This window comes from Neolamprologus brichardi, chromosome 1, assembly GCF_056152115.1.
Source record: "Neolamprologus brichardi isolate AB-2024 chromosome 1, ASM5615211v1, whole genome shotgun sequence".
In the NCBI taxonomy this organism is placed as follows: Eukaryota; Metazoa; Chordata; class Actinopteri; order Cichliformes; family Cichlidae; genus Neolamprologus; species Neolamprologus brichardi.
Window position 1 is genome coordinate 20,112,804 of NC_142104.1, and position 13,971 is coordinate 20,126,774.

General features: G+C 40.8%; 2 protein-coding genes across 3 annotated transcripts in view; one reads left to right on the top strand and one right to left on the bottom strand.

Moving 5' to 3' along the window:
- Positions 1-4,491: 4,491 nt before the first annotated feature.
- On the bottom strand, positions 4,492-6,920 carry adma (adrenomedullin a). Its single transcript, XM_006780169.3, has 4 exons — positions 6,800-6,920; positions 6,107-6,209; positions 5,874-5,999; positions 4,492-5,749 (listed from the first exon to the last, which is right to left on the bottom strand). Exons 2-4 carry the CDS (start codon positions 6,199-6,201, stop codon positions 5,476-5,478), a joined length of 495 nt encoding a protein of 164 aa, XP_006780232.1. The 5' UTR covers positions 6,202-6,209; positions 6,800-6,920; the 3' UTR covers positions 4,492-5,475.
- Positions 6,921-10,189: 3,269 nt separating this feature from the next.
- Positions 10,190-13,971, top strand: part of sbf2 (SET binding factor 2) — a 103,868-nt gene continuing 100,086 nt past the window's right edge. For both annotated transcript variants that reach the window (XM_006780170.3, XM_006780171.3), the window contains exon 1: positions 10,190-10,322. In XM_006780170.3, coding sequence (XP_006780233.2) covers positions 10,268-10,322 — 55 coding nt within the window. In that variant the 5' untranslated portion in view covers positions 10,190-10,267. The remainder of the gene's footprint in view (positions 10,323-13,971) is intronic.

The window sequence follows — 13,971 nt, forward strand, 5'->3', positions numbered from 1 at the left end:
AAGAGTATTGTAATGGTTCTCGCACTGGACTGTGCTAATGTGGGTCTGTGCACCCTCGTATTTGTGAGTCTGATTTAAAAGCACTATAATGTGGAAACATGTATCATCTCCTACTACTTGTGTAAGTCCCCTAGGAGGTTTCAGGAGGCCATTAAGTGAGCACTCGCACACCTATCTCAGATTCAGCTCGCTATGTTCTGCTGTCTTTATCGTTCCTTTTTTTTAAAAAAAAAAAAAAGTTTCTCAGACACCTCACTACTGTGGCTGGCTGAATCCCCAAATTGGTTCTTTGTCAACGCCACATCTGACAGAGAGGTCAATGACACAAGAGAAAGCCATTAACCACATTGCAGAGAGATAGACATGAGCGAGGGGTGGGGGGGAAAGAAAAGGACTCACTCTTCCCTAAGCTGGGATTTGAGTGCTGTTTTAAAAGAGGTGTGTCTTCTCTTCTCATCTTTCTCAGTGGCCAGGGTCTGGAAAACAGTACAGATAAAAAAAAAAACAAAGCACTCAACTACTAATATCAAGCTGCTCTTCTTTCAGCAATTCTATAACACTTGTCAGATAGACTTTCCCGTAAGTCTGTGTTCTTTTTATGCATCAGTGGTTTAGATATGGATACACATAAACTTGTTTACGAGTGACAAATAATCGCATACAATGTAACAAATCTGTATAGAACTAATCTGTATCTATATGACGGGGAGAAAAATGGATACAAATGTGAAGACCTAGCAGGAAAAATTAAAGTGATTTTTGCCGTTCAGTCTTTATAATGGTGGCCATCTCAGCTACTAGACTAGTATGTCAAAAAAGTCCACTCACCTCTTCTGGCTCTGCTGTGTCTGAAGTGAGTTGAAACTGTGCTCAAGGTCTCTCAGAAACATCTAAGTCATGCTGTGCTCTTGTTGCTGAGAAAGTATTTGATTTCTCACCCACCAGCCAGCAGCACACATCACTCCATCCTTAACTCTTTCATGGCCAAATCTTAGTGCGAGGATATGAGCTAAAACCGAATCCTGAAGTCTGCCATTAATGGACCTTCCACAACTTTATGAGGCAGGTTAATTTTAGTAGTAATTGCATTCACAGCAGATCAGTATATGAATTGTTAGGTTTTCCCCCAAATGTCTCGCTCCTTTTTTAGAGGCAGAGATGTCCTCTTGTGGTTGATTTGTTGCACTGCAGGATATTTTGCTGAGAAGTGGCATGGCACACACATCACATCAGCAGTTCTCAAACTTTTCATAGCATGTCTAACTTCAAGAAGCTAGGAAAAAGGTGCCTACAATCGCAAACTCACTCTTTTCTCCAATCACTGATGAAAAGTTTGACCTACACCACAATTGAGAACCACTGCATTAGATAAACACGTGGACCTACAAAGAAAGTAATGGTTTTCACTAAAGGGGGTATTTTTTAAAGCCTGAAATCTCATTTTCTTAATAAATTTACATAGCATCCATCCAAAGATCATCCAAGAAAGAGTCTTCTGGTTGTTATCGTGTACGAAATTTGGCCTCAGGTTCTTGTGTTTACTTGACAGTAGTGGCAGACAGTGTCCTTTTCTGCTGCTATATCCCATCTGCTCCACGGTTTGACATGTTATCTGTTCAGAGCTGCCCTTTTGCTTACCTTCTTTGTATTGAGTGGTTGTTTGAGTTATTGCTCCCATTCTATCACCTTAACCTCCTAAAACCCGAACTCTTTCATGGCATGCATTTTTAATTTCTCTTTGCTATTGTGACTTTATAGTGTTTTGTCAAACACTATAAAGTCACATGGTAAATGGCCTGTATTTGTATATTTGGGGTCCCTAAGGACCCCAAAGTGCTTTACACAACCAGTTATCCACACACATATTTACACACTGGTGATGGCAAGCTACATTGTAGCCACAGCCACCCTGGGGTGCACTGACAGAGGCGAGGCTGGCGGACACTGGCGCCACCAGGCCCTCTGACCAGCACCAGTAGGCAACGGGTGAAGTGTCTTGCCCAAGGACACAACGACAGAGACTGTCGGAGCTGGTGCTTGAACCGGCAACCTTCCAATTACAAGTCGAACTCCCAACTCTTGAGCCATGATCACCCCAGTAATGACGTGCAAAACTCTTTATTTGGTGTCTGAACACCGCAGCATATTTCTTGAGTACAAAATCAAAATGAGAAACAACAATTGTGCAGCTTTGAGCAAAATGGCTCATTTGAAAGCGATTTGAAAGAGCAAAACTTAGTATCGTGGTCTGACAACCCAATATGTGATGTCCCCATATGTGGACGCCAGTTCCTAGGAGGTTAAACTCTCGCCGTGCATCTCTGGAACCAACAAGGTATTTTCACCCAGAGAACTGTCGCTCACTGGATATTTTCTCTTTTTCAGAACGTTCTCTGTAAATGGTTGTGTGGGAAGATCCCAGAAGATCACCAACAATCATGTTAGGTTTAAAGTCACTTTAATCACATTTCTTCCTCATTCTGATGTTCAGTTTGAACTTCAGCAAGTTTTTGTGACCATGTCTACAAAAATGCATTGAGTTGCTGTTATTTGACAGGCTGTTTAGATATTTGCATTAAGAAGCAGTTGAATTGGTGTATTTGATAAAGTGGACAGTGGCTGTAAGTGAATACTGCACAACTCCTCACATCGCCTCACAAGAGGACTCAGATTTACTGGTGTAACCACAAATGGGTCCAGTCCCAGATTTAGACTGATAGTGGTGGAGATTATGAGGATAATCCTCTCAGCTCAGGTTGTCAAGGTACTTTTAGAGTTGGCTTCAGAGGCCTAGCTCTTAGTCTTGGGCCTGTATCTTTTTGATTGACATTATTATTATCAGATAGAGTGTTTGCCTGTCCCCTCTCCTCTCAGCAGTGCCTCAAACAATGAAAGTATGTGGATCTCATTGTTACCATAATTCTTTTCTGCGTTTTCCAGATGAAAGTCGTTTGGATTTTGGTATTAAATTTCAAATGGTGAGTGGATCTTATCTGACAACATGCAGGACCTAAAATAATTCTCATGATAGCTCTTTGAGTTTAATAGCAACACCTGGAGTTTAGTCTGCAGTAAGCTGTGAAATGTGTGTAAGTTTTTATACCAGCTGGTCTAGACTCATCAGTTTGCTGATGCCATCACCACGCCACAGTCAGACTGGTGACGCCAGTGACAAAACGCCTCTGGCGTCAGCAGCTGATTGGCTTACTGAAGGAGTGACACCGTTACATGGTTAGAATTCTATTCTTAGAGTGATTTTGCAGTGATGAGAAACACTTTACAGTTTTACTTCCTGCAGGTTTTTTCTTTTGTCTTGGAATTTAATTCCCAGACAAAGTGTAAGTAAATTAATATTTAAGAAATCCATCATTTGATTTACCACTAGATGGCACATTTGCTTTGCTTCAGTTTTATTGCACTATGTGTGGCTCTTTTGTTATTCTGTAATTTGTGGTTCACGTTTTGTCTTTAGTTACTGTTCTATATTACTTATTAAATGTATCAATTGGCTATACTTCAAAAATAGAAAACAAATCTAAATCGTTCAAATGAAAACTTTTTACAACAAAAACGATATTAATAAAAAAAAACTGTGAATGCTCACAATCGGGATAGGCAGAACTTAAATTTGTAATCTAATAATATAAAAAAGGAAGCTTCTCACCCAACACTGTTAATTAATAATTTCATTCAGCTGACTAACCTAAGTAAATAAATAATACCAATTTAAATTGTGCCATAATATTGCAGTTATGGCCATCAAATATCTCTAGATGGCAATAGAGGACACATAACACCTCAGTGATCCTCACTTTGTTTCTACCTGCACTTTCAAGAGCTGCAATATGGATTTCCACTAAATTAAAAAGAGTAGCAATAATCTTTGAGCTGATATGAAAGACCCATCTTTTATTCCCTCTGTGATTTAAAGGAGTGTTAAAAAGTGCACATTTCATTGTTGTGAATACTTTTGAATATATTGAATGGTTTATGAAGGGTGAAAATGGGACATCTGAATGATTTAAATCGGGTTCGGTCTTTGTTGTGCTGGAACGGGAACGTTTTGATCGGTGTTGTGTTTGAGTAGCTTTTGGGATGATATGGAAAGAATGTTAAACCGGAACCCCCCGCATCAGCCGACTTGTGTCCCAAACATCTTCCATTGAACACAGATGTAGCCAAAGCCTCAGCCTCCTCCAGTGGCTTCAGGGCTGCTCTGTGGTGTTGAGAGAGCCAGCAAATGTGAGCTGAACCTAGCAGGAATGTGCCTGGCAACCTGTCTGCCCCTTTTTTGAGTGGGATCATAAATAGGGGGATGCAGCAAGAGAAGGGAGGGGGGCTCTAATGAGAACCTTTAAACACTTAACAGAGTCCAGGTGCTCTTTGTTTTGCTGTAACAGTGTGCCCTCAGACAATAGAGTGCCACTTTGAATTCACACGAGCCAGGAGCACAAAGAAAGGAGAGCCAAACAAGGTTTAGATTTTGTATGCAAAATGTTTATTGAATGACATTATTGCTGCGACACAAATAAAATAGAACACATTTACAAATATATAATATACCTCTAAAACAGATATCCTATTACCACAGTTTGCAAGAGTAATGACAAATAGCTACAATGCCCATATATATTTCTTCCTGTACAAAAATAGCTCTATCTGTATAAGTACTTTACTGTAACTTCTATGTAATATTTAAATAAAGTAATTCATATATACACATACCTGCAATAAAAACAAATATAGATTGCACTTGTGTTTTTTTTTTTTTTTTTTACAAACAATAACATTTCAAGTATATTTCAGTCCATTAAGAACTGGCACATATATCACATAATCTAAGGCATTTTTCCCTTATACAGTGTCCAAAACTTGATATAAACTGATAGCTTTAGAGCTGTGGAGCCTATCTTCGTGTTTGGCATTGTGGTGAAGATGTCTTTTCCTGATGATTCATTTGACTTTAAGTCCAAATGGAAAAGTGCAGACAAGTACTGACAGTTTCATGGAACACAATGGCACAAATCCTTAAAGGATAGCACTTATCTCTTAAGTCTTAAGTCTTGGCCTTGAGGAATAAATGTGTTAAGTCCCAGAATATTAGAAGAGTCCTCCCCCTTGATCGAGAGGATGAGTCCACTTTGCCAGGTATTAGCACTCTTCCTTTTCCTCTGCCATGCAGAGAGCAGCACCTGTAGTTTGCTCCATGCTGTGCCATCCAGTGTCTATAAGCAGCTGCAGTTTTTCTTTTTTCTTTGAAAGTTGTACATTGCTGAGCTCATTGCAAGGCTCGGGCTTTGGACAAACTCAGCTGCAGCCAGTTTTGCTCTGATTAACTGACTCAGTCCTCCAGCCTGGAACAAATGTGCTGGAGCATACTTGGCTGTAGTCTGAGGCACTTCAAGAATTTTAAAACAGAGCGCACAGGACACTACTCCTTTGCTTTTGTTCCCAACTCCCTTTGCAAAGTGGTGCTCATGTCCGTCTGAGGAGGGCCTCAAGCTTGTGAACTTGTGAGTCAGCCGAGCTCCACACGGGCCTCAGCCTGCCCTTCTCTAGCCTTAGTGAGACTCTGTATGATGGAAGGGCGCGACGCCTCCGGCCATATCCGTGTGGGCTAATCTTGTGGGCAGGTGCATTCCCACCCCTTGACTTGCCCATCTGGTGCAGACGATCTGCCAGGTCGTGCACTGTGCAGGTACCCAGGGAACAGCCTGAAGACCTCTTGGTCCTGACGTGGATGTCAGTGCTGGAGGACAAAGGGAGAGGACATGAGTCTATACTGTTCAATCCTGAACTGTTAATAGCTGACTTTGGATTTCTTGAATTTATATTTACTTTATAATAAGACTGTCAGAATTGCATGATCTTACCTGGAATGTGGCAACAACGTATCCCTGATGTCTTCTGGTCTGACAAGGTGCTCAGCCTCTGCTCTCTTCTCTACTGATATGGTGTCAACATCTCGCCTCAGTTTGCTTCCTAGCCATATGCTTAGCCTGTAAGAGGAAGGGAAAAATGCCATTAGTCCAAGGTAGATAATTGAAATGCTGAGTGTCACACCCTGACTCGGGTTCAAATGAAAATCATGCCTCAGTTAACTCACCTCTTTTTCAATTCAGGATTCACTTCAAGTTCCACACAGTGTGCTACTGTTGCCAGCAAACAGCAGCAGATGAAGGACTGGAAGATCAATTTCATTTTGGCTCCTGTTTGGAGAAGGAAAAAAAATCAATAGTTAGTTACTCGTACATTTTTATTAATATTTAACTATACAATTTTCCTGCTGTCCTTCTATCCATAGATAGACTCCTTCATACTGTAATAAGTGTGCTTGCTTACACAAGAGTCCAAAAGCCAAGTTATTTGCACATGTCATTCATTTATTTAGAAAGTTAAGCTAAGGTCAGATCTTGCTGGGCTAAGTAAACCTACAACCATGCTTTGGGCCCCTGGCCAGTACTGTGAAGGACACAGTCTCCCATTAAACAGGCAAAAATAGTTCACAAACAAATGTAATTCAACTCAGTCACCTGATTAAATAGAACAAAACAGCAAAATTATGTGCAATAATATGATAAACAGCACATGGTATGCTGCCCCTGTTGGATGCTTTGCACCTTAAAGGCAACTCCTTAACAGACGCACACATTAAGAGCTGAACTGCTTATATAACCAGACAGATAACCTGTTCTTGTCTCTACACTTGTGCCCTGACCTCAAAAAAGCAAGGATAAAGCCATCAGCTAGTGGCATAACAAATCTAAGCAATGTCTATTTTAAAGGCAAGTGCACATACCTTAGTCTCTGTTCTTTAGTTGGATGAGAAAGCTCTTCTTCTTCTAGAATCAGCTGGGAAAGAGTACTCCACAGGTTTCTTGAGATTGCTTCTAGTTCTGTAAGGCAGCTGTGTCACTCTGCTAATAGCTCCTACACACCAGACGGAGAGCCTTTTATACAAAAATTGTAGGAGGGGCTAATGAGTGACACACTCAGTCTCTCATCCTTTCCCCCCCCACCCCATCCAGTACACTACTGCTGCGCTGTTGTTCATGTACTACAGCAGTTAAAACTTCAGGAATGCATTTGAAAAAGCATTAAACATGAAGCATTAAAGGAAATTTAAGAGTTGCTGTCATTGTGTTCTTCTTTCATGCTTTCAGTGAGTCACAGCACTAGATTTTTTCCTTTCTTTTTCTTTTTCTTTTTGCACCTCAGCATGACTCTTAAAAATAAAATAATGTTTGTTTGTTTTTTATTTAAGTGTGTGTATAACCAAATGGGTAGTCATTATTTATGTAAGTCAAACAGTGCACTCACTGTGCCAGTAAGCGTACAACATGTTCGCGTCAGACAGCTGCTTTCTATAGTGGGTGTTAATCACAGAAAGAAAAGACCTTTTCCTTTGTGGTTGTAATATTTGAACTTTAGTTGTAATATTTGGACTTTACGGTCACACGGCTATAGTTTTTGTTAATGCTCTTTTCAGTCCATCTGGCTAATTGTTTGAAGTGAAATTTAAGGAATGCTTCATCGGACTCCTTTTCAGGGCACTCCCTGATGTGCTGAACTTCCATGTTAGCTTGAAAATGTACTGGATGATGAATTTGAGACGTTGAAAGAGACACTGAACATAATAAGGGATTAAATAATACACGTATTCCCAACTATAAACAGAGTATGCTCTATGTTTTTATTTGTACGAGGCAAATATTTGACTATGGGCTTACCACAAATTTATTTGGATAAATGTGAAATGGAATTTTACAATTAACTAGAAATAAAGTTACAAAAGAGCTGTCACGTGTGAACAATATTAACTCAGTGTGCCAGTGTGAGTGAGTAATCTCACCTCACTTTTCACCTTAGGAATGCAAGTTCACACAGGTGATACCAACATGTCTCATCAGTTTGAACTTTATTATATTTATATCTTTTTCATTATAACTCAAAATTTGCATGTTGCTTTTACACGAAAACACGGGAAGATGTTTTAGATTTCCACAGCGTGGAAAATCAAAACTGTCTGTGGGATTCGTGAGACAGATGCTTATTACGAGCCCCTTAGGGAGGGTGAAAATAAATAAATAAATCACATAAAATTGCATAAAAAATAACCAGCTGGGGAGGCTAAAACTTTGTTTATCTCATCTCACTGAGCCACGGCTAGTGAAGATCTAGTGTGTGTCTGTATTTGAGATGAGCACAAAGAGGTTATATGCACCCAAGAATGACCCTGTGTGTGAAATGCTGTAAATACCAACTTTTCTCTTTTTTTCAGAAGAGAAATTCCAGTACAGAAATTTCCACAAGGCACTGGATATGGTGTAAATTAACATTGCAGAGAAGGTCCAAGTATTTCTTTCAGTTTTGATACTTGTTTCACTTTCAATTATGGGGAAGAAAAGCTCAAACTGAATTAAAGGCGATGTAACGCTTGAAATTCCCCTGTAGCGCACCAACATCCTGTAATTCGTATATCATTATAATTAAAAACTTTCTTGAGTTTATTTATAACTCAGACAACCTCATTCTTTGGTGTCATATTTCAAACTAAAAAAAAATACATAAATGCCAAACACATGTGTTGTAAACCAGCGAATGTTTTGCAAGCACTTTGCAATGATAATTGCCTCCAGCGGACAAATAATTCCCCTACCAGAGTTTACAACAAGAGATGGTGCAATCATGACAACAAAACTCCTCTAGTGCTTTTTGGCTCCTTATATAGCAATCTTTTGAAAGTCCTTTGTGATGTTGTCCTGGTAAAATGATCCGACAGTTTTTGTACAACCTTACAGTTTAATGCAAGAGTAGGTCTGTGTGTCAGAAAAGCCTAGCAACAGTTGTCATGTTTGGGAGGAGAGGGAAAAAAAGAGGCTGTCAGCCCCCAAAGCACAAATTGCAAAGATAAGTCGTAATTATTACCTTGAAATATCCATTGTGCTGTGTGGGGTCTTTTTACTTAATGATCATTCTTGTGCTGTGATAAACACTTTATAAAAAAAGGAGTTTTAATATGTTCTGCCACAGGTTCAACTCTTTGACTACCTGTGTCCTTTTTCTAGCAGATGAACAGCACGAGGGGGGAAAAAAGGAGAAGAGAGAGGAAATTGCTTGCTGTGTTCCTGCTATTGTTGACAGCAAAGGTGGTGGTGGTGGATGCCTGTCTCTCTCACTCACATATTACTCATCGACACGTGCTACTCGGCTTGTCCTTTTCTCTTTTTTTTTCATGGATACTAAATATGTTGCACAAACACGATATTTGACCCCTTTTTTACACAAAAACAAATAAAAAAATTAATGTTACATAAAATTTGTAAGTCTATGGAATAGTCCCTGCATGGGGATTTTTAATTTTTGCAGTTGGCGTCGGAGTTCATAGCATAAAAAGTAAAAATAAATCAGAAAATCCCCAGTTTTAGCTTCAGACAGAGCTGACTAGTGGCCAATGTGCACTTAAGGTTAAGGGTTTGTACACACTCCACTGGTTAAGAGATGTTACATCACAATCAGCATGCTAAAAAATGAGCATAGCATGGATAATAAAACAGCATGTGGTGATATAGTAACATGGAAACTTCTGCTGACTAAAAATCTGATGCAAATATTTTACATTACTAAGTGAAAGTGAGTGTGTGTGTTTCTTTTTTTTTTTTAATTGTTTGTATTTTAGAGCAGTACTACTGTATATATCTTGTCTCTTCTGTTTGCCATTTATTTTATTCCTGATGTCTTTACTATTTTTTTTCCTGCACGGTTGGCTGGAGCACCCATAATTGCGTTGTACATGTGCAATGACACTAAAGGGCTATTCTATTCTATTCTATTTACAGAGTCTCTAGCAAATCCAAGAGTGGCCTAGATAAAATTCCCTATTAGAATTGCTTGGTTTCTTTTCTGTTATACTGTATATTACTTACAATTGTGCCATGAGCTGACTAATGCTGTGATTTGAGGCCGTTCAAATAAAAATTATTTTCCTAAACTTCACACAGTTATAGCAAAATATAGTATTCTTTTGGTTTTGGTGGCTGTAGGTTTGGGTGCCCTCGATTTATAAAAAGAAACAGTGCTTGAGGGCCAAAACGAGCCTCTACTGGAGCACAGAGCTGTATTTGTAAACTCGAGTGGGCCCACGCCCATGGATGTATCCCGCTCCTGCACGCAAGCGCAGTGACACTCCTTCTGTCAAACATGGCTGTGCTTTGGAAGAAGGAAAAATGCTGAATTGTGTTGGTAAATCTCGGGAAAAGCGGCAGACATGGCTAGATTGGCTGACTATTTTATTGTCGTGGGATACGATCAGGAGAAAGCCGGTAAGTTTGGCTCTCAGATTGAGCTGGCGGAGCTGAGGTTTATGTCCAGGCCGTCAGTCAGTGTGTGTGTGATGATGTTGATGCTAGATAGCATTGCGCTAGCTTAGCCACACGGCTACAAGGCGAGACTGGGAGATACTTTTTCTTCCTTTTTGGTTTTTACCCCCTCCTCCTCTACCAGCCACACGCTCAATCCAGCGGGCGTGTGTTTACACAGAAAGCACACGCCTGATGTTAAGTCACCAGTGGATGTTTACACACGAGGAGTTGGGATATTTGACTTGGATCAGCTGAAACTTCTCATGGATTCAGAAAAAAAAATCTGTCACATCCTGCCCTGTTGATCGTGAACCTGTTATCAGGTCTAAGGGGCCATTCAGCCATATAAAACCAAAATCTAGCTCCTCCTTTATCATATTTGTGTGCTTTCTCAAGCCAGGTCAGGATTGCTATTGGTAGCCGGTTTTGCTTCTATGTTGTGTATTCTTTTTTTCTTTTTTTTTGGGGGGGGGGGGGGGGGGGGGGTGTCCAAATTTGGGTAGGGAGGGGAAGGGGCTTGGTGTTGCACCTCAGCTGTCCTGCATGCTCTGTTTCCGGTCTGTATTTACCCGCTGTAGCCACATTTGTCAGCGAGTTGTTGTGTTGTATTTATTTATTTATTTGCTGGAAGAATGCTGAAGTGGTTCATGATGGGCGTAACATTATACAGCTGCAACAAAAGGGCAGTGCCTGCTCTGGGCCAGTGTCCTTTTCCCTCCTCTTCCCTCTCCACTGTTGTGGGACAGGAAGCTCCTCATGCTTCCACTTACAAGCTGTGCCTCAGGTCCAGCCTCGCATTCTTTTCATCCAAGACAGGAAACAGCTTTGCACACATTTCCAAGCATTCATAGATAAATCCATGAAAACATCTTGGCATTGCACGCATTGTTCGTGCTGTGCACAGAGCATGAATGGTACTTTGCAGTTTATCACTTCTCATGATGCACTGTTATCCTGTGAAAGTGATGCATAATGAGCTGCCTGGAGAAAGTAAAAAAAAAAACTGATCTAATCTGCATTGAGGATATAAAAGAAAATTTCCCGGCCACTTTTTCAATGGCATCCGTTCAGTGCCATGTGCTTTCAGAAGGGGGCTGGAGCAGCTGAATCCCCTCAGTCACCATCGCTTGCTTTGCATAATAGGTAAACAGTGCTTTTCATCAGCTCTGTGCACCCCGGCACCAACTGACAAATGAATATTTTGTGCTCCGGGGACAAAATGTTCCTGGCGTCACCCGAAGAGTCTGAATGGATTCACATTCAGATGGTCTCGCCACAAGAAGACGCAGGGGCCACGAGTTAAGTCTTTTCTTTGCCTGCCTCCTGATGATGAACAAGTCAGCTGCAGGGAGAGAGAGAGAGCTGTAAAAATCCACTAGCATGAGTTGTGGCTGATTATGTCTTATCTCTGTGGAAGCCTCTCTGGGGGACAAAAATATTCCCGAAGTCCTGACAGAATTGTATTCCTATCGGGCGATGATTTGGACACCAGTCCTGCAGGAACGCCCGTGTCTGTAAGCAGCAGAACTTGAAAATCGCACTGCCTTCTATATTTGTTAGGAAAATAAACAGATGAATTCTCCACAGCGATGACTTGAGTGAGAAGAGTGTTTTCATTGAAGGCATGCTATTCACGGTAATGTGCAGCAGCTTGTCTAGACGGCAGATTTTTCCTGGCCACCTCGCTCATTAATTCAAACCAGGGATCCCTACATGGGTCCTCATTAACCCTCCTGTGCTGTGCTGGCATTTGCTCCACTGCCCTGACCCACTTCTCATTGTTAGATTACTACGAATGGATCTGCTGGAAATAACACAGAGCCCACAATCTGTTGAGTTTTAGGCTGGCTCAGTTTGTAGTAAAATTCGACTCCAGCTTTTAAAATAATGAATGGCTGTTGGTTATTATTGTAATAGTAAGACATTAATGCTTTTAAAGTCAGGTAAGTATTTAAATTGGTGGCAGTGGAGCTTTTCTAATGCAAGCTCATGCATGCAAGTAGGTAAGGCTGAAGTTGCAATACTGTACACTGTATTTTTTGTTTACCGTAATTCCACATGTATGCTGTTGTTTGTTACTAAGGTCTGCCTTTTGTTTTTCTTTGGAATCGCATGACCCAGTTTCAGTAACTTGCTTAAATTGCTGTTTTATTTCTTTTCTGTGTCCCCTGAGTGTCAACATAAATCCAGCTAGACTATTTGTGATATTTTCATTACCAGGCAGATGACCCAATTCATGAAATATATTTCAGATCACGCTTATTGTGCGATTGGTCCACCAGACTGAAGTGATTTAAAACAAGCAATAAAACACTGAAGTTTGGCCCCTTCTAAATCCAGAGTTTGTTGCTGTTGGTTGAACCTATAGCTGGCACACACTTTTGTCATTTATGTACCTCTGACATGTACCTAAAAAATTATGTGCAGTCGTCAGTCTGATAGCAAGGAATATAACCGGCAGATTCCTCTTTTAGAAATTGGACCTGAGTCTGTGTCCCTGGGGGCCAGTGTCATGAGCCATAAACCCTGGAATTATTTTCACGAATGAGTTGGAATGTGAAAGCGCCGCGTTTGAAGGATGCAGCCTGTATCGAACCCGCAGTGTATCCTGGCTTTTTCCTTTTGCATTAAGGCGCTGTTTCCCTTTACTGGCAAAGGTTTATATAGGGTTTGGCTTGCGGTTCCCCATAAATTGCAATTTGCCAAGTGAAAAAGAGGCATCTGCCCAGCTGCTTTTCTGAAACAATTTATTGGTGGTGTATCATCACTTTTTATTGAATCAAACTGCTTTTGGAATGTGTTTGGTCTGGATTTTTGAGTTTGGACATTGGGCAACGGCTTATGTAACAAGCACAGTCCTGAAAAAAACAAAACAAAGAAAGAAGACCTTCCATAAGAGCAAAATACTTCCATCTACTGCTATCTTTTAAAGATAGGATAATGCTATTGGTACCCTGATAGATGCAAGTCTGCAGCTTTAGATGTGTAATTATCAGGCATACTAGTAATATGAATCCACGCAGCCATCTGTTTTTGGACTCTTCCTTGTTTGAGTCGTGGGGACAGCAGTCCAAGCAGAGCAGAGCTTTTCCAGCTAATCTGTGGAGATACAGAGGCATTCCCAAGCTAGCCGAATTGTGACTTGGGTCCGTTCTTGGGCCTCCTCCCGCTAAGGTATCCAAGAAGCATCCTAGATGCCCAGACCTCCTAAACTGTCTCTTTTTGAGGAGTAGTGGCTCTCCAAAACATCCAAAAAACGTATTTTCCTGATCACTGATAATACCCAGACACCCTTCACAGGAAGCTTATTTCTGCTTTTTGTATCCATACTCTTCAGGTCACTTGCAGCTCAACTCAAACAATTCTCATTCTCTAATTCGCATCCCTGCTGCTTGGCACTCGGCTGCAAACCTCCTCTCCTCAAGCTGGAGGTCACTGCTCAGTGAAGCCACAAGTACCACATCATCTGCAAAATGCAAAATTTTAATTCTGAGGCCACACACTGGAAACCTTCTGCTACTGCCTGGAAAGCTCTGTGCCAGAGTCCATCCACTTGTTAGTTCAGCCTAAGATTTAAGAGTAACAACTCTGAGCATAGTTAAGGAGTAGT